The sequence below is a fragment of the Cyanidioschyzon merolae genome, chromosome 9 (assembly GCF_000091205.1).
Source record: "Cyanidioschyzon merolae strain 10D DNA, chromosome 9, complete genome".
Taxonomy (NCBI): Eukaryota; Rhodophyta; class Bangiophyceae; order Cyanidiales; family Cyanidiaceae; genus Cyanidioschyzon; species Cyanidioschyzon merolae.
In genome coordinates this window covers 654,528-675,150 of record NC_010135.1, presented here as the reverse complement: position 1 = coordinate 675,150, position 20,623 = coordinate 654,528, and the positions used below count along the sequence as shown (strand labels likewise).

Below are 20,623 nucleotides of genomic sequence, written 5' to 3'. Positions count from 1 at the left end.
GGCGAGCATGTATCATTTCTGCAGCAGAACTCCGAGTACGTCGAAACACAACCCATACCTCCCTGAATGATCATCATTCACTGGGGACGAGCACGAGTGCGACGCCCAGTCTGCCTGCAGCGTTGGACCTGCGGTACCAGGCGTTACGGCCAGCATCGAACACATCCACGCGGAATCAAGTCGGACTCGCTTGCTTACGGATGAAAGCGCGTTGCAAACAACGAAGAGCAACGCAGACGCGAACCGCAGCGTCGTGTCTACGGGCCACAGCGCGTATCGAACGAATACCTCATGAACCTGCCTATGGACGCTCTATTTTATGCCCGCGGGGGTTTTGACCCCCCCGTGTCTCCATACTTGGTTGCGACGCGCCTAACCGGAAGTTTTGCGGGAGCGAGTTCGAGGCGCTGTTCCGCGTCTTGGCGGTGCCTTGAGCTGGTCGTTTTCCGTAGGTGCTGCGTCCGCAGACTCCGATGAAGCCCCATTCGCTTCTTCAGCGGCATCGCTGGTTTTCGATTTCGTCGACCTGGATCTAGACTTGGACGTTTTCGCAGTGTCCAGAATATGAACTGCCGTTTCCAGATCAATGAACAGCGGGTCAGAGGCGCCTCCAGGTTCGTACTTGCTCAGGCTCGTAAACTTGTCCTGATAGAGAAGATACGGACCCAGACGACCGTAGCCTGCGCGAATGATTTCGCCAGTTGCCGGGTGCTCGCCAACAATCCGCGGCAAGGAGAGCAGGCGCAGCGCAAGTTCGAGATCAACTCGTGCTGGGTCCAGCCACGACGGCAACGAAACCCGCTTCGGCTTTTCATGGGGAGCTCGGGCACTCGTACCCGTTCCTCGAGCGCGTCTCGTCGAACGGGCACTGGTACCTGGCGACGCTTCTCTCGCGGAATCGAGCTGTTTGTCGGTAGGCGCTGCGTCATCGGTACTGGGTGCTGCTGATTTTTCCGTGGAAGTGTGACTTGCCATCGAGCCGGGGTCCTCGCCCAGCTGAACGTATGGGCCATAGGGTCCAGTTCGTAAGTAGACGTGCATCCCGGTCTGTGGATCCACGCCCAGCTCTGCAGCGCACTTGCGCTGTTCCGCCAGACGACGCAGCGTGTCCAGGGTGACCTGCTCGGCCGATATCTCCCGCGGCAACGAAACCTTCTCGCCGTAGACAACGTAAGGTCCATACGGGCCCACATAAACCAGCGGTTTCGGCCACTCCTTTCGTTCACCATCGGCAGCGGTGGTCTTCGCTTCACCCGTGACCTCTGGAGCCGCTGCGTCGCCCTCGAGCGCAGGGAGGTAGACTCGTCGTGCCTCGTTGACATCGATTGTGTCGCTTTTCGCCCGCACCGCAGCTGCTAGCCCCGACTCGCCACAGTAGTACTGCTGCAGGTAGGCGATGCGGTCGGCTTCACCTCTGGCGATGAGGTCAAGTGCAGCCTCCATTTCGGAGGTGAAACGAACGTCTACAAAGTTGGGGAAATGATGTTGGAGGAAGCGCACGACCACAAACGCGGTTAAGGTTGGCACCAGACTCGATGCCGAACCGGACGAACCCTTCCGGATCACATACGAACGCTCCAGGAGCGTTTCGATAATGCTGACGTAGGTGCTGGGTCGCCCCACGCCGTTCGTCTCCAACTCCTTGACCAGCGACGCTTCGGTGTAGCGTGCCGGTGCTTTGGTCTCGTGCAGGACGGGGTCCACAGCGACCGCGGTGAGGCTGTCGCCCTCCGAAAGGTGCACGTCTCTCGGAAGTAATCCCTGCTCATCGAGTGCAGAGTCCTCGTTAACGGAAGCAGCGCTCCCAGATTCGGAGACATGCTCGTGTACGCGGCGAAGTGCTTCGTAGGCCAAGAGCCAACCAGGAAATTCTACTTCGGTGCCGCTCGCCCGGAACAGCATCTCCTTTGGACCTTCGATGGTCAATGTTGTTTGGCGGAGTTTCGCTGGCTGCATCTCACTAGCCAGCGTACGATAGTAGATGAGTTCGTAGAGGCGCTTCTCGAGAGGTTCCAGGCTCAGGGCTTCCGGGGGCGTGAAGGCGCGCCCGGCCGGCCGAATGGCCTCGTGCGCTTCCTGGGCACCCTTCGGCTTCTTGGACGTTTTGCGTGGCGCCGCTTGAGCGGGGACTGCCTGCTCGGCGCCAAAGCGCTCTGCTGCTGCTCGTCGGGCAGCCTCTGTGGCCTGCATGGACAACTGCGGAGAGTCTGTTCGCATGTACGTTATGTAGCCACCTTCGTAGAGAGACTGGGCAGCGCGCATCACCTGAAGCGTGGTGACGCGGAGGCGTCGAGAGGCCTCCTGCTGCAGGGTTGAAGTCGTGAACGCCAGAGGCGGTGTACGCGTTACCTGACGTCGCTCTATCGAGACGATCCGAAAAGAGCCCGGCGGTGCAGACTGGGCCTCCGCCGCAAGTCTATTCGCAGTTGGTTCATCGAGCCAGATCACTTTCACACGGCCATTGGTGTTCTCAGATTGCACGTCCTCTCTGAGTTTGCCCGTACGTCCATCGAAATCTTTGCCGATAGCGAGGCGTGCTTCCCCGATGCGAACAAGCTCTGCTTCCAGGATCGGTGACTCGGTGCCCTGCACGTGCTCGATACGAAGCTGGGCCAGGATGCTCCAGTACTGGGCTGAGCGAAAGCGCAGTCGCTCGAGTTCGCGCTCCACAATCATGGCAAGTGCGACAGACTGGACCCGGCCAGCCGACAACCCCGGCGCGATCTTCTTCCACAGCAGTGGTGAAAGGGTGTAACCGGCCAGGCGATCCAGAATTCTTCGGGTTTCCTGCGCGTGTACCAGGTTCATGTCAATGTCACGAAAGCTCTGAAAGGCTTCTTGAATAGCGTCTTCGGTAATTTCATGGAAAACTGCGCGCCGAACGGGCACCTGAGGTTGTAGGAGCTCCACCAGATGCCACGAGATGGCCTCACCCTCTCGGTCCTCGTCAGTTGCGAGCACGAGTTCATTCGCCTGTGTCAGCTGTTCTCGCAAACGCTCTACGGTTTCACGGCGGTTCTCCGGAACGACATACAACGGACGGAAAGAGTCCTCTACGTCAACGCCGAGGCGCGCCCATGCATGCTCCTTTAGCTCTGCAGGTACTTGGCGTGCAGTCTGAGGCAAATCTCGTACGTGACCCATACATGACTCGACAATATAATTCGGCGGTAGAAATTTTTGGATTGTTCTCGCCTTTGCCGGAGACTCCACGATGACTAGCGCCTTGCGGTTTCCAACTGCGGCCTCGTTGTCCAACGGCGAGCGTTCAGCCGCCTCGGTGGAGTGCTGCACTCCATCGCTCTGGGCGGTCGCTTTCGCAACTGCGGTTTTGCTCGAACGTGCAGCCTTGAGCCCAGTCACCTTTCGACGACTCGTGCGAGGTGCTCGTTTCGCTGCAGTTGGCTTCGAGCCTCGCTCGTTGCTCTCGGGCTCAAGCTGCGCTCGCAGTGGTATGCTACGCCGCAATGCCTCAGTTCTACTTGAACTCAGCTCTCTGATTTGCGGTGCGTAACCCCTCGATGGCACCGTCACCTGTCTGTGAAAGGAAGGTTTCCACTTTGCGGCAGCGTGCAGGCGCCAGCACGCGGGTAACACCCGCGTTACGCTATCGAGGGGTGTCGGCCACGCACCTCCTACCCACATGTTTTGCAGAAACCAGAGTCCTTCAACCTTCGCACCTTCAAGACAAGTCGTCTTGGAAGCACAATGTGGAGCGCAAAGCCGCTTGAGTCGGTACCCGTGGAAACGACAACAACAAGAACGCCCACGTAACGCCGACGTCTGCGAGAACGCTGGTACTGCCTACGACCCGGTACTGGGCTGCGGAGGCCTGCAGTGCGCGCATGCCATGGGCCGGTGGTAGTTTATACAGATTTGTTCTAGATCTGGAGCGTCGCGGGAGCAGCTCGCGTCGACTGGCCTCGTACAGACCGCTTCGAAGAGAGAAGAACGGGCCGTCTAGCTCGAGCGTGCACTTAATTTTCTGGGTCTCTTCCAATTGTTATTCATATAAGTATTTGTGGGCTTTTCATGCGACGGCTTTCTCTTCGTCTCACTCCCATCGCCTGGCTTTCCATGCGCTGGTCTCTCGGTGCGCTCCGGGTCCGTTGCGAGCAGTCGAGTTATATGTTGACGGCAGGGTTCAAGTCCCGAGAGGGAAACGCTTCGGCTGCTTTCCGCGTAATTCAACCTCCATCAGAAGTCGTGATCTGCACTTCGTTTGTCAATGCCACCTTGAGTGTCCGCCGCTTCTGGGCGCCCTGCACAGCGCTGAAACCTCGGTGTCGTCGAAAGTTTCCCGTACGTCCCTATTATCTCCTTTTTCCGGGCAGCGTTCTGTGACGCCTGAATGCATACTTCATCGCTGGGTATATGCCCTTGACGGGTACAGAAAGCTGTCGTCGAAGATCTGCTCTGTTTCCGCACCCGGTCCGTCCGCAACGATCACGGGTTTGTTCTGAGCGATGCCCCATGCGAGAACCCTGGCCACCGCATGCGCAAGAGCAGATTGCTTCATTCAATGGGAAATTTGCTGAACCTGATGTACCTGAGGATGAAACAGCCGCGGAAGGCAAATCCAGGATAGAGAACAAGTCGAGAACTTTGGTTCCGCCCCTGCTCTGTTCGTGCAACACGATGACGCGCTCGACACTTGAAGCGATCCCTGGGATGACTCCAATTCGAGAGCAGGGCCCTGTTTCCATGCTAATGGGAGCGACGGGAACGTCTCGGAGCGTATCTCGTGTGAGTTATCATAATGATGCTGTCGGATCCGTTTTCGTGATGGCCATAAGGAGAAGAGGATCTCTGTTTTGAAGGCAATCGAATATTTGACCTCACAAGTTCAGTGAAATTCCTAGACGAGCTCATAAACAAGTCGTCAGGGGACAACGTCGAGTCCTCTCCGTCGTTAATCCAGCGGTGCGCACTGTATCGCCCATGAGTTACCTGGAAACAGAAAGAGCGAAATTTTGAAGAATATAGGATGTGCGAGCGTGCCGCACACGTAAGGCGCGAAGCAGACTAGATGCTTACATGAATGCTCTGGAGTGTGATATCAGTTATTTTACGAACTCCTGTTGGATGACACCACGATTCATGATATTTTCTGTGATATAAGGAATTCCAGCGGCAAAGCGTCGAAAGAACCACACCAAAACCGCGATCGAGCATCCGAAAACGACGTATGAACTCGTAAGCACGTGGAACCTGCGCATGGCACCGCGCGGCTGTGCGTGTCGGAAAGAAGAAATAGAATAAAACTAGAATAATGTCTACAAAGCGCACAGCCGTATCATGCACGCTCATTTGGATACGCGTGTCGCGCAGGCGGCAATCCGCGCAGCGTGCCGCTCCTGCTTTCGGCGCCTGGAAATGCCGCGCAGCTGCGCGAGTCTTCCCGAATCGACGCGCCTACGCGATGGTGAAGCGCATCGATCGCATAGCCTCGCCGAGTATAGCCAATCTCCCGGAGTATCGGCATTGGTGTTGCTGCTCGCTGAAAGTGTACATAGAACAACGAGAAAGGAAACAAAATGTTTGTTTGGTCGGTAACCTCACAGCAACTACATACGTTGCGTCCGTTGGGTGCTGCGTCCTCGTCGTGGCTCGAGGCCGGCCGTTCGCTACACAGCGGGAGGCCTCGTGCCCTCGTGCAGCGCAGCTGGAGAGTTGCAAAGCCGCCCAAACGGGTGCAAGTTGCACGCTGGCCGCGCATGGTTGCAGGAGGTAGTGGCGGTGGGCCCGATGGAAACTTGCTCAACGCTGAGCGGTATACGGAAAAGGCATGGGCAGCGCTTGCACGTCTTGCAACGCTCGCACGTGACTACCAGCAGCAAGTCATCGAGTCCGAGTTCCTGCTGCTCTCGCTACTCGACGATGAACTCGCCACTCGTATTCTAGACAAAGCTGGGGCACGTTTGCCTCAAGTTCGTGAACGCGTGCGCAGCTTTTGTAACAGGCAGCCGAAGGTACAGGGCGAGCTTGGCTCGCAGGTCATGGGACGCTCGCTGCGGGAGACGCTCGAGTCTGCGGCACGCATTCAGCGCGAGTACAGCGACGACTTTATCTCCATCGAGCACTTGCTTCTAGCGGCCTGGAGGGACTCGCGGCTCCAGCGTGGCGTTCTGAATGAGCTGAATGTACCCGAAGCAAAACTGGAAGAGGCCATTCGGTCGATCCGTGGTGGTCAGCGCGTCACCACACAGACCCCGGAAAACACTTATGAGGCGCTTGAAAAATACGGACGAGATCTTACCAAGGCCGCGCGGGAGGGCAAACTGGATCCAGTCATCGGTCGAGACGAGGAAATCAGACGCACGATGCAGATCCTCTCGCGTCGAACGAAGAACAACCCAGTGCTCATCGGTGAACCCGGTGTCGGGAAGACCGCCATTGTCGAGGGTCTCGCTCAGCGTATCGTGAATGGCGATGTGCCCGAGTCGCTTCGAAATCGGACGGTCATCGCGCTGGACATGGGCGCATTAATCGCTGGCGCCAAGTACCGGGGCGAGTTCGAGGAGCGCCTCAAGGCAGTCCTGAAGGAGGTCTCCGAGGCCCAGGGCAAGATGATTCTCTTCATCGACGAAATCCATACCGTGGTTGGCGCCGGCAAGACCGACGGTGCAATGGACGCGGGCAATCTGCTGAAACCGATGCTTGCGCGCGGCGAACTTCGCTGCATCGGTGCAACCACGTTGGATGAGTACCGCAAGTACATTGAAAAGGACGCGGCTCTCGAGAGACGATTCCAACAGGTTCTCGTAGACCAGCCATCTGTGGAGGACACCATAAGCATCCTGCGTGGTTTGAAGGAGCGCTACGAAGTCCACCACGGTGTTCGTATTACAGACAGCGCGCTCGTTGCGGCCGCAGTTCTCTCCAATCGCTACATCACAGACCGCTTCCTTCCCGATAAGGCTATAGACCTGGTGGACGAGTCGGCTGCGCGCCTGAAGATGGAGATCACCAGCAAGCCGCAGAGTTTAGATGAGCTTGATCGTCGCATTTTGCAACTGGAAATGGAGCGCGTCTCCCTGAAATCGGACACGGATACAAAGACCGTCGAACGTCGGGCTCAGTTAGACAAACAGATCGAGGAATTGCGCGAGCGCCAGCGGCAACTTGAAGAACAATGGAAACGGGAGAAGGGCATGTTAGAGCGCATCCAGGATCTCAAAAGTCAAATAGAGCAAGTCGAGTTCGAAATCGACCGTGCGGAACAAGTGTACGATTTGAATCGCGCTGCGGAGCTCAAGTTCGATCGCCTGCCCAAACTGCGGAAGGAGCTCAAACAGGCCGAGGAGTCTCTAGATCCGATGGCGGGCAACGGGAGTCACATGCCGCTCCTCCGAGATCAGGTCACGGAAATCGATATTGCGCAGACGGTTGCCGCGTGGACCAAGATTCCCGTACAAAAGCTTACGGAGAGTGAGAGCGAAAAACTCATGAGCCTGGAGCGTGACTTGTCGAAACGCGTAGTCGGTCAACGCGACGCTGTTCGAGCGGTTTCGGAGGCGATTCAACGCTCCCGAGCCGGTCTCGCGGATCCGCGCCGACCCATTGCATCCTTCATGTTTCTGGGGCCTACCGGCGTCGGTAAGACTGAGCTGGCCAAATCGCTTGCGGAGCGACTTTTCGATAGCGAGGATGCCCTCATTCGCATCGACATGAGCGAATACATGGAAAAGTTCTCTGTGTCGCGCCTGATCGGAGCGCCTCCTGGTTATGTCGGTTACGAGGAAGCAGGCCAGTTGACCGAGGCCGTGCGCAGACGTCCCTACTCGGTCGTACTGCTGGACGAGATTGAGAAAGCGCACCCGGATGTGTTCAACGTTTTGCTTCAGGTGCTCGATGATGGACGTTTAACCGATTCCCAGGGTCGTACGGTGAACTTCAGCAACTGTATCGTCATCATGACGAGTAACGTGGGCTCTCAGCACATCCTCTCCTCAATGACCTCCGATGAAACGGGCGCCATGTACGAATCCATGCGCCGGATGGTGATGGATGCGGTGCGGGCGCAGTTCCGTCCCGAGTTTCTGAATCGAATCGATGAGATCATCATCTTCCATGCATTGATGCGTACCGAGTTGCACCAAATCGTACGCATGCAGGTCGAGGAGCTGAACAAGCGCCTCAGTGAGCGCCGCATCCACCTGGAGGCCAGCGAAGCCGCCCTGGACTTTTTAGCCCAAGTCGGCTACGACCCAGTGTACGGCGCTCGCCCGCTGCGTCGTGCTGTGCAGCGCGAGCTGGAGACACCGCTGGCCAAGGGCATTCTCAGCGGCAGTATCAAGGATGGACAAACCGTTGTCGCCGATATCGAGAACGAACGGCTGGTGATTCGACCCGTGCTCAAAGCGGAGCCCGTCCCCATCTAGATACGAATCAACAGCGCTGTGTCGAGTCTTCTGCACAAACACGTTACTCGTGTCTGGCGTAGTACCCAGGGCGGGCGGAAGGAAGCGCTTGTATGGCAAAACGCAGCGCGCTCGCTGTGTCGAAACGAAGCCCGGGGCAGAGAGGGGAAACCCCGGGCCCATGTGCTTGCTCTAAAAAGAACTCACTGGTATAGAAAGCCTTGCACATCATCATGCCAGCACGCCGAACCGTGTGGTACTGATGGTGTTTGCGATACTCCTGGGGGGATAAACGAACGCATGTACAGTGTTTTCTGTCGTAGCGCGCACGATACGCTCCATAGACGCGGTGACGCGAAGGGTGCGTACGGTACGTGTGCAAGGCCACCGTATCCACAATACATAACAGCGCCTGGTGCACCAACAAGTGCACATCCGAAGCTGTTGAACACCATACCTGTGTGTGTGTGCGTGCGGGTGTGTGCGTGTGTGCTTCGCCTGTCGCAACGTTTCCGACAAGTCCACAGACCGGCGAACTCCTGCCTCTGAGGCGGTTGCGGTTGCGCAACGCCCGTTACAGTAGAGGACACCGAGCCCAGCGATACGGCTTCTAGGGCGACGCTGTCGGGGAGATGAGCGTCAGCTGGGAGCAGTTGCGAGTGGAAGCTCGGCGCCTCGAGGGTGAGGTGGAGCGTAGTCTCAGCGACTTTGCCAAGGCATGCGCTGCGCTCTCTGGGTCCGCCTTGGGCGTGGTCGATGCGTCGCGAAGGAACGACCAGGTCGCTCGCGAACTTGAGCGGGTGGAAGCGCTGGAGACGCGCCTACAGGGTTGCTTGCGGCAACTAGAAGAGGTAAACCGGCAGATGACAACCTTTACACAAGATGAGCAGGGAAAACCTGCCTTGCTACTGGTTCTGCAGCGGCACCAGGAGGTGCTTGCAGAGTCGCGGATCGAGTACCGCCGTCTGCGAGCCAGTCTTCGACAAGTCAGAGAGTACTTCGACCTGGTGGGTCCGCGACGAGTGTCGTCGCCAGAGCGGCAGCGTTCACAAACAAAAGCTGGTGGCGGTGCTGGTAGCCTGCCTGGAGCAGCGCCGGACCTGGAACGCGGTCTCCGGAACCTCGAGTCCGAGTCGACGCATGTTAATGGAGCACACCAGGCTGTGGATGCTAGTCTTGGGCAGAGTATGGCTCTTCGGGATGAGCTCGTGCGGCAGCGGCAGACGTTTGCGTTGATGTTCCACCGGATGACAGCGATGGCGGATTCCTTGCCGCAAGTCGGGCGTCTCGTCGCGAATATTCGTCGAAGGAAACGCCGCGATGTGCTTGTAGTGGCCACGGCTGCGGCTTTGCTGTCGCTCCTGACTATACTGTTGCGATTGGCGTAGCCTTTCGGTCACACGGCGCTCAAGCGGGATGCACAGTGTTGCAAGCATTTCGCAGAGAATAGTGCACTTGTGGAGTGTACAGACGGCTGGCACCTGCCATACGATGAGCAGCATCAAGTCCGCCAGCTCGAATCGTACCGTCCCGCTCACCGCCTCATTCCCAATGTATCTCACTGAAGAGGACAGGGCGGGATCGAACGATTTCGCGTCAAGCGTGCCGAGGCCGATGCCCATGGGCAAGTTCTAGATCCATAATTCTGGCAGGGGAGGTATGTGCGGGTGTGAGCGGAAACCGCTCGCCGGGCCGTCCAAAGCATCCTGCACAAGTCGATGGAGCGACATAATCGGACCAGGTCGCTTGAACAGATGCGAGCCGCATAGGACCTGGTTCATCGTCACGCACACAATCCAGAGGACATTGATGCAGTAGCTCATCCGAGGCATGCCACGGCTGTGAATGCATTCGTGAACGATGATGCTTCCAAGAGTAGTTCCTGGTCTCCGGTTGCTGGTCAGTGGCAGAGCAGATCGCGATAGCCCTCTGACGCCGACCACCGGTGCAGCGAAGGAGAAGGAGAAGGAGAGGGAGAGGAAGGCGGAGGCGGCGGAAGCAGAGGCGGAAAAGTGCTCTGGGCGACGCCGCCGTTCCTGACAGTTTTGTCCACGTTCCATGTGGCATCCGTTTCGCGATGCGCAAACGATCGTCTAACAAGTCGACGCGCTTTCGTGTGTTTGTGTGTGTCGTGAACGACAGATGCAAAATAGACTCGGTGAAATAAAACAGCCAAACCAGCTCGCTGTTCCATCTTCTAGTGAGCAAAATGACGCTCCTGATCAGGAGTCACTGGAGCCACAGGCACCTAGCGCGAAGGATAGGGCAGACCTGGAGTCCGGGGCGGGCACTGGCAACGGTGCCTCCGAGGCCGAGGGAGCCTCCGACTCGTTCCTGGTCGACTTTTTTGGTCAGGTCAATGAGCTGAGCAACCAAATCGCGTTCTATCGCAATATCCTTGCGCAGCTCACGCCGCTCTACTCTGAAAGGGCAGGAACGACCGACAAACGGAAAGTGGCTCTTATTCAGGCGGATATCACCACGCTCCAGACACGCGCACAAGAGGTTGCCCAAAAAGTAAAGATCGACCTCAAGGCCATGGCCGACGACAACCGGCGCTTTTGCGAGCAACACCCAGACAGAAGTGGGGAAGCGCGAATACGAGTGAACCAACATCAGCGACTCATTCGCCAGTTCATGCGGGCGACAGAGGAGTACGAGCGCCTCCAGGCTCAGCAGAAGGAACAGATGCAGGGAGCCATGTTTGAAAAGCTGCGGAACATGCGCCCCGGTCTCGACGATGCGCAGGTTCGCGATTTTGCCGAGAAGCCGGAAACCTTGCGTCCAATGCTCCAGCAAGAGCAACTCGATCTGGAGCGGGGAACGCTCAGCGACGAAATCGCCGACCTGGAGATGCGCAATCGTGAAATTGCCTCACTTGAGGAGAGCATTCGAGAGCTCCATCAGATGTTCTTAGATCTGAGCGTCCTGGTTGAGTCTCAGGGGGAGCTTATCGATCAAATCGAGACCAATGTTCAAGGCACACGGAAGTCGGTCAAACAAGGGGTCAAGAACCTGCAACGCGCGCGAAGACTGCAGCGCTGTTCGCACAAACTCATGTGGTGTATTATTATCCTCCTGATTATACTCATCATTGCCATTGTCGTGCCTGTTGTCGTTACGACGACCCGCAACGGATAAGTTATTGCCCGCGGGTCGGCGAGACGACACATCGATGATGTGCTAGTGACAGGCCCCGCGACGCTCTCCTCTGGGTCATGTTCATTCTGCGGCATACACGTTCCCAACGAGCCCCGCCCGCGGCCGCTCGAACAAAAACAACGAAGAGTGTTCTGAATCCTTCCACTCCGGGATTTGCTTGACAGATGCCGTCGCGCTGCACCCAGAGCAAGAACACGCCGACCCGCGTATGACGATGGAGCCAGATGCACAACGGCATGTGATATTTTCATCATGCAAAACGAAAGCATCTGTAAGGGAATCGCCCCGGTGCAACGCTGCTGACAGGCGCTCGAGAAGCCATTTCATAACCAACACGGTGCGCCTGCGATACACGTTCACGGGATGGCGATACGAGTGCGCTGGCAACGCTGCCGTGCTCCGACACCTCCCAGAATGAGGCGTCACTTGGGCGGACAGGGACAACGCTGGAGCGCCCAGTGGACGGCCCTATTCGAATGGTGACGCACACGCAGCACTGTGGCTGTATCATTCTCCGTCGGCTGAGGAGCATGCAGCAGCACATCATATTGTTCAACAGGAGCGTGGCTGACGCCGCTCGATGCCATTTGATTAGGTTGGAGCTCGAGCCATATGTTATACCCTCGACGACGCACCTGGCAGGAGCACATTTGGCCTGGGACTGGCTACAGCTCGTTTCAAGGACCCCACTTGGGCTGAAATGCGCTCGTATCCGGTTCTGGTTCGATACGGGCGCACTGCCAGCCTCGGCTGTCACTCCAGTCCGCGTGCAACGGAACAGGTCACGCACGCGTTGTTCAAGTAGTGAGCGTCGTGCGGACGATACCGCCGCCAAGCGCAGCGTTCGACATTCACATCAGTACCGCTTGCGGCGGTGCAACGACGGAATCGTCTACACCGAGTTCGGCGTTCTTCCGTAGCGCACAGGACCCGCTGTACAGACCCTGGCAACGCATCGGAATCTGTGCTGCATCGAGCGGTATGCGAAAACGACATGTCGTCGTCGACGAACCGCCTTGCGTCTGGGGAGCGGCGTTGCGGGCGCATGCTGGGTTGGAGCAACGCGCGACCGACCTCGACGACCAAGCACGGCCTCCGACTTGCCATGCGTACCTCGCACGAACCTGGAAACATAAAAGTACTTGAAAACTTTTTAGGTGTGTGAATCCAATACCCTTTCGAGACCAAAGTGTGACGAAGGATCGCCCTGGCACCTCCGGTCTACGAAACCGACGAACACACTACCGCGCCTTATCCCTTACTTGTAAATACCGTTATTCACTCGGTCTGTGAAATATTCTGGTGCTGGCGGCAGTGCCACAAACCTGTCCATGTACTGCTTGATCACTTCCTTGTCCCGTTCCGTGAGCTCTGGGTTCTTCAGGATATCCTCGGGGGAGTTGTACGGACCGCCCTGGACGATCTTCTTGGCCGCCGTCGGATAGAGACCGGGGAACCTGCGGTATGCCCGCACGTTCGCATTGTTCACATCAACTTTATCGCTGCCGCCGAGATAACCGACGCCCTCATAGTCGATGCGGGCGTTCGCTGGGCGCGCCCTCGCCATCGCAGCCGCAACGGCGACAGCCAGCGCTCCCGAAAGCAGCGCTCGGCGCGAGACCACTGGGTCCGCGTCGGACCGCATGCACAGTGCGCGTCGGTTAGCCGAAACGCTTGCACGCTTTGCAGAAACCTTTGCAAAAGGTGTGCTGATGAACGCCATACTGAGGTCCTGAGTCAGTCAGTTCCTGGAACGCTCTAGCAGGTGACGTGCTGAAACGTGATGCAACGCGCTTGCGTGCGAGCAATGCAACCAGCACGACGTGCACGCACGCACGCCGCAGCTCCGGCGCAGCGCGAGAGCTCGCGTGCCCCCCGCCCCCCGCTTCGCACCGCGCTTGACCCTCCCGCCCGCGAGATGCGCGATCGCCAAAGGGCTTTATAAGTCAATTTTGAACGCAAGCGAACATCGGCCGCGCGTCGATGGAATAGTGGTGATTTCGCCTGCCTTACACGCAGGAGGTCGCGAGTTCGATCCTCGCTCGACGTACGCCAGCGTCGCCGTCCGTGCCTCCCGTCAAGTGGGCACGCAGGCAGCGTTTTTGCCCTGGCAGGTGCGCTCGAGTAGCACCCACAGCCGCACCCGATAAGGACGGCTCCCGGTGACTTCACCGCAACTCGTGCAACACGCAATATGCGGCAAGCGTACGCTGCATACACCGGCCGCCAGGGCAGTAAACCTTGACGGCACTGGGCCGGCGCCTCGCTTGATCCATGCAGCGCTCGCGAGCCGCCTCAGGCATGCCGGTGTCGTTTCAGTGTCGAGCTCGGGCAGAGGGCAACCCTTGTGGTGACGAAAACTCAGCGCAAAATAAGCACGAGCACCTCGGGCCCTGGCTGAATTGGAGAAACGAACCTCTTGCACCATGCTCGAAGCTGCGAAGCACTTCATCTCGATATGGAGCGCAGGGAACTGGAGACTGCGGGTACCGCACACGAGCTCCAGCGCGATACGCATGAGCGCCAACCACCGTCTGGTCGCATACGCCGGTCAGTCGCATTAGCGCCCAAAGACCTGACATCGCCCCAAATGGAACGTTTCTTTACCAAGGATGACGGGGGTATGGTTCGGGACGGACTGGACGCATCGCACTGCTGGCTCTAGAAGCAACCCATCCGCGAAGACATTCCACCATGCGCAAAGTTTCCATGCACCTGAACCCGTCCCTGAGCGACACACGCAACATACCAGTACCCGGGATATGGTCGCAACAACGCGCACGCGTCGAATCCTTACCAGCAATATTCGTAAAGCTTCACGATCATCCTGGAAAAGAGCAATGATCGCGTACGCTACATCATCCAGTGGTTGCTGACCACCGGCACGTTCTCGTACCCGAAACGCATGCGAAACCAAGGCCAAATGTATTACGACAGTACGGCCCGATCGCTTGTACTGCACTCTTTATGCCCGCTCATTCGCGTCCTTACGCGTGGACAGAGTTGTGCACAGCTGAGGCGCCAGCGGCGTCGAAGAAGCGCATGCTTTTCTGCGACGTTTTGGCGCACCGAGGTACAAACGCGCCGATCTTCAAAATACACGCGACTTCAGAGCGCTACCAACGTTATCGGATATCGCTTTTCAAAGTTCGCGTGAACGCTGCACGAAAACCTGACCGAGTGTCGGGCCAGTGTGGAACTCGACTCTTGAACGGCGTGTCCGTGTCGTTCGCCGTTGCACTGCGTGGCGAGCGCCGTCCACCATCAGTGCAGTGCGTGAGACTTCGTTCTGTCACAATAAACGATCTTCAAAGAGATGAACGATAGCATGTTGCTACTTGTCCGTTTTTTCATCGGAAGGCGGCAACGGCAGCGTTTTGCGAAGATCCCCAGGCGCCGTGGAACGCATTCGATATAGGGTATACACGTAGACAGATGCGGTTAGCGCCAAAATACCACCGAAAGTTGTCCAGTTCCTTCGGGTAAGGGCTCTCCAGGAACGAAACCCTTCCCCAGAACTCGCGCTTTCAGCCGAACGGTGCGCTTCTTCCGGTTTACCGTCTCGTGACGGCGTCATCATGAGCAGCAACGAACGCCTAGCGCCGCTGCGGCGACGCTCGGCACGCGTTCCCAGGCGTGCTGTGCGGGAGACGCGCCAGCGCGGAACGCATCATGTCGGGATACGAGAGAGGCAGAAGCAAAGTACGAACTAGCAGCTAATTATCTGTTTCTTTTCCCTCAAAGGCGAGATATGAAAATGGAATAGTTTTCCGTGTATTCCAGCGTTTACCTTCTGGGCGGTTAGCCCCGCGAGGCAGACGACCCCGCTGGTCTGGTGCGCTGTAGTGAGACCTGCGCAAATCATCCTTAACGCAGCTTTTTCTGGGGCTAGGACGCGGCGGCCTGCGTCTAGGCGTCGCCCTGTTCGCTGTGGTCAGGCAGCGTGTTGTTTTGCGCCGCATTCACCAGCAGGTCTCTCTTGACGCCTCCCGAATGACTGAACGATGGCGAGTAACGACTCGTCGACCGGTGACCCACGTTGCGAGCCGAAACCCGTCAAGGTACACACAGAGCCATTCCGTCCCTGTGCGGCAACCGCTGTAGAGGTGCAGCTTACCTCGCAGCGAGCGTTTGGAATGCGCTCGAAACGCAGCACGCCGCTGCATCTCTCCTTCTTCTATTCATCAAGAAAATAAATCTCTGGTTGTTATGCTGCACAGTAGCGTACACAACGGGATCTAGATCCATTCGACTTTCCCTCTGGCAACACTTTAATATGCGATTGGAACCTCGTTAGATTCGTCGACCTGAACGCATCAGCCAATTGACAGCGTGCTGTAGCTTCCACAAATTCAAGAAAATAAACCTCCGGCGTTTATGGCACGCAGAAGCGAAGCCGACAACACTGAGGTCTCTTTCGCTTGCCTCTGGTAACACCTGAGCACTCAGGAACGACTTGCTTAGATTCATCGAACGCAAATCATCATCACGCAACTCCGTGTGTCAGCGAGTGCGCAGCACCTACATACCGTCGAAAAGCGCCCGCAGTAGCACGCGGGCGTGCCTCGTGCCGCCCTCACCCTCGCCTGCAACGCGAACGGTGCTGTCCTCGACGCGGCGTCCGGCAACGCTGTCCGCGCTGAACGCAACACGTTCGGCACGTGCGGGACACACGCGCGGCCTGGGGCCTTCCCTCAACGCGGCTCTCGTATGGACTTGGGGCAGCCTTGGATCCAACGAAGTCAAAGTGAGCCTGATGAGGTTGCAGAGCAAACGTACCGGGAGACGATGAGCGTGCTCGGTGCGCTCGTGTACGTGCCCTCGGCAACGTTTCAGATAGTGCAGAGAAACTTTCTATTATGGACGCGAATCACGAGCCACCGCTTTTTTGAAGACGCTAAAAGAGGGAAACTGCAAGAGGCGCAGATTCTTCAGCACGAGCGTCACTTGCTTGCGCTCGGAACCAAGTTCCAGAAACTGCTACTTGGCGATGAGTGTTCGGCAAGGAGGTCCCACGAAGATTCGTCGACGACACGTACTGGTTGGAGTAGTTTGGTGATGGGAAACATGTACTTAGCGTCAGTCGTCCACCATTGGCTGGATGGTATCGAGAACCACGCGCTCTCCGTTGACCGCTGGGTCGCGGACGAGGCCGACAAGCTGGGCGCGAGTCAGCCGGGCGAAGCACCGCGATCCACGCGAAGCCCTCTCGAGCGAATACTGGACGCACTAGACCATCTACCGTCTTTCACTGAACGGCAGTTCGTTGTCGTGCTGCTGCTGTTTTCGCACGTCCAGGCGTGGAGCCTGGCGGTGAAGAATGAACGCATTCCCATGAGCGAAAGCGGCAGGGCTTTCGTTGAGCGCATGCTGGACCAGAAACTCGAAGACAATGTTCTGGAAGCTGTGCGCCTGTTCGACGTCCATCTATTCAAGGCATTTGCTGTTTACACCTCGCCGGTGGCAAGCCAAGGCCCCGTCTCCTGGGATCTACGTCGAGCGCCCGAGATAGCGCTCCACACGCAACAAAGTCTCGGATGGAACGAGATCATGGCAAGACTCGCGATTCGAGCGGATGAATTCCTGCGCCTGAGCAATGAGCTCTACGAAGTCGTCTATCCGAGCCTGCGCTATAAAAAGCCGCTTTGTGCGAAATGCGGACGAGCGGGCCACGCACCAGAGCGCTGCACCTTCAAAAGCTGCATCGATTGAAGCGCGGTATCGTTTACAGTGCATTCGATGCTCCATCGTTGCCGTTACCCTGTTTCATTGATTTTCGCACCATAGATTGTGTGCCACGTTGATTCCCCATAAAATTGGACAAATATTCCCCATACCCTGTTTCAAGCAGAGGTCTCAAGGCTTTTGGTCTGCGTCTTCAGAGCGCGTGTCAGGTCCGGGTCGACGCCCGGCCTGGTTGACAGCGTCAGCCCAGCGGTTCCAGGCGGCGCGGCTGCCCGTCTGGTCGGCTGACGACTCCTCTGCGTGCTTGTCCGCATGTGCGGGAACGCCATCTTCCGGGCTCTGTTCACGTAGATACGGCGATGAAGTCAAACGTTCAACCAGATCGTAGTTCTGGCACGCTTCCATTGTCCGAACGTGTTCCTCCTCATCCAGACGAATGTTCAGGAACGCATCATACAGCGTCTGCACAGGAGGCCGACTGGTCTCCACTGCAGATCCATTCTCATCACCAAAAGCCTGGAATGTGTAAGCCACCTCATTCGCGTAGTAGCGAACGGCAATCGCGGGTGCTGGAAGTGCTTTCAAACGATGCTCATTTTCTGTGAGAAACTGCTCATATGTGTCCACGGCATGCTTCTCCAGCAGCTCGCTAAAATTGTACGACAGACGCGGGGATACGATGTACATAACGACGAGTAGCCAATAATAGATGATCGACAGATGGTATGCGAGAAAACGATCCGACCACTTGGCATCGCCGCCGAGTGCGCTCATAATGAGCAGATGGTGCAGTTCGTTCCACTCCTCGGCGAAGTGCGTTCGTCGGAGTTCCGCAAGGTGCAACCAGTTGAAGGTCTCGTAAAGATGAAGAACTGACAGATACGAGAAGTACGGCATTCGCGCGACGGTCTCGAGGAACCAGAAACGCGCGATAGGACGATCCGTAAAGGCCCAGTCCAGGAAACGGCACGCGATCTCGTAGGGCACGCGGGAGATCCACGGCGCGTTCGAGAGATACCCGGTAAGCTCATCTCGACGTTTTTCTCGTTCATTGACGGCCGCATCATCCAGTGTCAGCGCCAGAGCGCCCGGCAGCCGTCGACTCTCATCAATGCCCCGCAGTTTATCGTACAAATCAAGTGCGATTGCTCGCGACTCTCTCACAAAGTTCCGGAGACCGAGAATACCAGCACTTCCAGGCCGCTCCTTTCGTTCCCTCTCCAGCATTGACCCATAGGGCACAGGAGGCTTGAGCGCATTCGCTTCCCCCGTACTGTTACTCACCGGCTCGCGTGCTGCGGACTTGCCGGGAGCCTTGGCGTCGCGGCGCGCCCAGAGATGGAACTGACGACGGCACCTGAAGTAACACCTGCCGCCACTACGACTACTGCGTATCGTCTGCCATCTTCCAGGCTCTCTCCAAGTCGAAGATACACCCGCACGCGTCGAAATGAAACCAGTCATGAGCGGTTCTCGAACGAAGCTCACGTTCCACAACGCCCAACAAATCCTGGAAGGCGCGGAGATTTCTGGCAATCCTCGACTCCGGGGGCGAGGCTGCGCGCGCACACACGTCACCGCCTGTCCGGCAGCGTTGCGCGGGGAAGCCCGCGGGAGCGCCCCTCGCGATGTTCATATGCGTGTTTGCGTGGCGGCTGTGGTGGCGCTTCCCGATCAGCGGTGGTGGCGGCATTCGTGCTGCGTGTATCACGTGCGGAGCGGCACGAAACAACGATCTCAGAGTCGAATGGAACGAGTCCTCCAGCACGGGCGTACACGCTAGCGTGCAGGACGCTCTTTCAGTTGTGATCAACGCCTGTACTGGGGTCCTTTTCCTGAAGCTTTTTCCGTTCCCTCCCTCTCGCTTGCTCGCTGTTATCTATAGCTATAGATACGCCGGTCTATTCGTTCCCTAGCGCTCCTCGGTCAGCAGTCGGAGCTGTTGATCGCATCGTTCGAGTCCCGATGTTGCTGTTTTCGGCTGTTGTCGATGCTATTGATGCGCAGACGGAAGCTGCGATGTACGCGTGGCTTGCCAGTTGTATCTTCAATTTACACAATATGGGTAAGCGCTTGCAGCGGTGACACTCGGCTGTGGTCAGGTGTTCTAGAATACCACCAGAATTCCTCTGTTGACAGCCACCTTGGAGCGCACGGAGCGATGCTTTATCGGTCAATGCATGCCACTGGCGGGTACAGAAGGATCCCCCGAATGCGCTTTTGCGTTTCCGTGCCCAGTGCCGAAACCGAAGATCACTGGCTTCCTGTGGACGATCACATTGTCGGGTTCTCCGTCCGCTGCACACGCAAGCGTATTCGCTTTCGTTCGATCAAGAATTAGTAATGCGCGATGATGTCCATGATGAAACACTTGCCGGAAGGAAGAATTCGGACCGGGGATTATGTCGAGAAATTCGGTTCCGTTTCCGCTCCCTGCTAGCGAAGCGTTGATGGACTCGCTTCCAAAAGCGATTGCTGCGGCGACTGAAATACTTGTCCAAAACCCGTTTTAGTCAAATAGAAAAGATGGTAACGTGTGGATGGCTATCCCTTGAGAGATAGAATGCTGCCGTTGAGTCTCCTGTCATTGATAGCCACAAAAGGGGGATAATTTGTCTCCCGGGATGAGTCAGTAATAGAACCTGACAACTTCAGGAAAGTTTGGGCAAGAGCTTCCAAACAAGTCGTCATTGGAGGACGTCGAGTTTTTCTGCTCGTTCATCCAGCGCTGCGAATTGCCGCGCCCGCGAGTTGTCCCGGAACGGAAAGATCCAAAAAATTGAAGCAAGCATGATTTGAACATGCCTTCTTCATGAATCGGGAAGAATACAGACTTGTACGTATGCTTTGGATAAAGATCATGTTTCATTTACGAACCCTTTGTCGTGAGCGTCGCGCACGCTCTCGATTTTCGTAACTGAAAGGGCTCGAGCGGCGAGGCATCGCAGACGCCACTCCAAAAAAAGCCACCGAGAATCCGAAAACTACTAATAAAACCATAATCCCGAAAAGCAGCATATCGAATGCTGAGGCAGTACGGCTACTGATGAACTTCCGAAAAAAGACCAAAAGGCAGGAACAGAGCGAGCAGTTCAGTCTTCATCTTCATCTGACACGGGTGCGGCTAGCACGGAACGACGTGCTCGCGAAGGATGACTCTCGGCAGCGTCGACAGGAAGGCCCCGTCGAATGTGCTCGTCACTGCGCTGCGGTGATGCGTCGGTCCCTCAATAGACCCAGCGGTAACGCAGGATGCGCTCCAAGAAGAGCGACAAACGGGATATCGCCGCCACATAGGGCCGTCACTTGCGATCGCACTTTGGAGCAAACGAACGCCGTGCGGGGCTCGGCGTTCGTGGGTGCTCTTCCACCACAAACTGCAATAGTCTCAGTACGTATCGCTGATTGTGAAA

At 57.1% G+C, this 20,623-nt stretch overlaps 7 protein-coding genes and 2 non-coding genes across 9 annotated transcripts; 5 read left to right on the top strand and 4 right to left on the bottom strand.

Moving 5' to 3' along the window:
- Nucleotides 1-372: 372 nt before the first annotated feature.
- Nucleotides 373-3,645, bottom strand: CYME_CMI252C (DNA topoisomerase I; the record flags this gene model as incomplete). Its single annotated transcript, XM_005536347.1, has 1 exon — nt 373-3,645. One exon carries the CDS (start codon nt 3,643-3,645, stop codon nt 373-375), a length of 3,273 nt encoding a protein of 1,090 aa, XP_005536404.1.
- A 1,892-nt stretch (nt 3,646-5,537) lies between these two features.
- On the top strand, nt 5,538-8,384 carry CYME_CMI251C (heat shock protein ClpB; the record flags this gene model as incomplete). The annotated part of the gene is made up of 1 exon (XM_005536346.1): nt 5,538-8,384. One exon carries the CDS (start codon nt 5,538-5,540, stop codon nt 8,382-8,384), a length of 2,847 nt encoding a protein of 948 aa, XP_005536403.1.
- Nucleotides 8,385-8,995: 611 nt separating this feature from the next.
- Nucleotides 8,996-9,751, top strand: CYME_CMI250C (similar to Golgi SNARE protein; the record flags this gene model as incomplete). Its single annotated transcript, XM_005536345.1, has 1 exon — nt 8,996-9,751. The coding sequence occupies one exon, from the start codon at nt 8,996-8,998 to the stop codon at nt 9,749-9,751; it is 756 nt and encodes a 251-aa protein (XP_005536402.1).
- Nucleotides 9,752-10,505: 754 nt separating this feature from the next.
- Nucleotides 10,506-11,504, top strand: CYME_CMI249C (similar to syntaxin; the record flags this gene model as incomplete). Its single annotated transcript, XM_005536344.1, has 1 exon — nt 10,506-11,504. The coding sequence occupies one exon, from the start codon at nt 10,506-10,508 to the stop codon at nt 11,502-11,504; it is 999 nt and encodes a 332-aa protein (XP_005536401.1).
- Nucleotides 11,505-12,783: 1,279 nt separating this feature from the next.
- Nucleotides 12,784-13,248, bottom strand: CYME_CMI248C (photosystem II 12 kD extrinsic protein; the record flags this gene model as incomplete). Its single annotated transcript, XM_005536343.1, has 1 exon — nt 12,784-13,248. The coding sequence occupies one exon, from the start codon at nt 13,246-13,248 to the stop codon at nt 12,784-12,786; it is 465 nt and encodes a 154-aa protein (XP_005536400.1).
- Nucleotides 13,249-13,502: 254 nt separating this feature from the next.
- Nucleotides 13,503-13,575, top strand: CYME_CMI247R. Its single transcript has one exon. It is a non-coding gene; the product is annotated as a tRNA-Val (tRNA).
- A 530-nt stretch (nt 13,576-14,105) lies between these two features.
- Nucleotides 14,106-16,076, bottom strand: CYME_CMI246T. Its single transcript, XR_002461336.1, has one exon. It is a non-coding gene; the product is annotated as a hypothetical transcript (transcript).
- Nucleotides 16,077-16,235: 159 nt separating this feature from the next.
- On the top strand, nt 16,236-17,237 carry CYME_CMI245C (hypothetical protein; the record flags this gene model as incomplete). The annotated part of the gene is made up of 1 exon (XM_005536342.1): nt 16,236-17,237. The coding sequence occupies one exon, from the start codon at nt 16,236-16,238 to the stop codon at nt 17,235-17,237; it is 1,002 nt and encodes a 333-aa protein (XP_005536399.1).
- A 144-nt stretch (nt 17,238-17,381) lies between these two features.
- CYME_CMI244C (plastid terminal oxidase) lies at nt 17,382-18,674 on the bottom strand (the record flags this gene model as incomplete). The annotated part of the gene is made up of 1 exon (XM_005536341.1): nt 17,382-18,674. The coding sequence occupies one exon, from the start codon at nt 18,672-18,674 to the stop codon at nt 17,382-17,384; it is 1,293 nt and encodes a 430-aa protein (XP_005536398.1).
- Between the last annotated feature and the right edge of the window lie 1,949 nt (nt 18,675-20,623).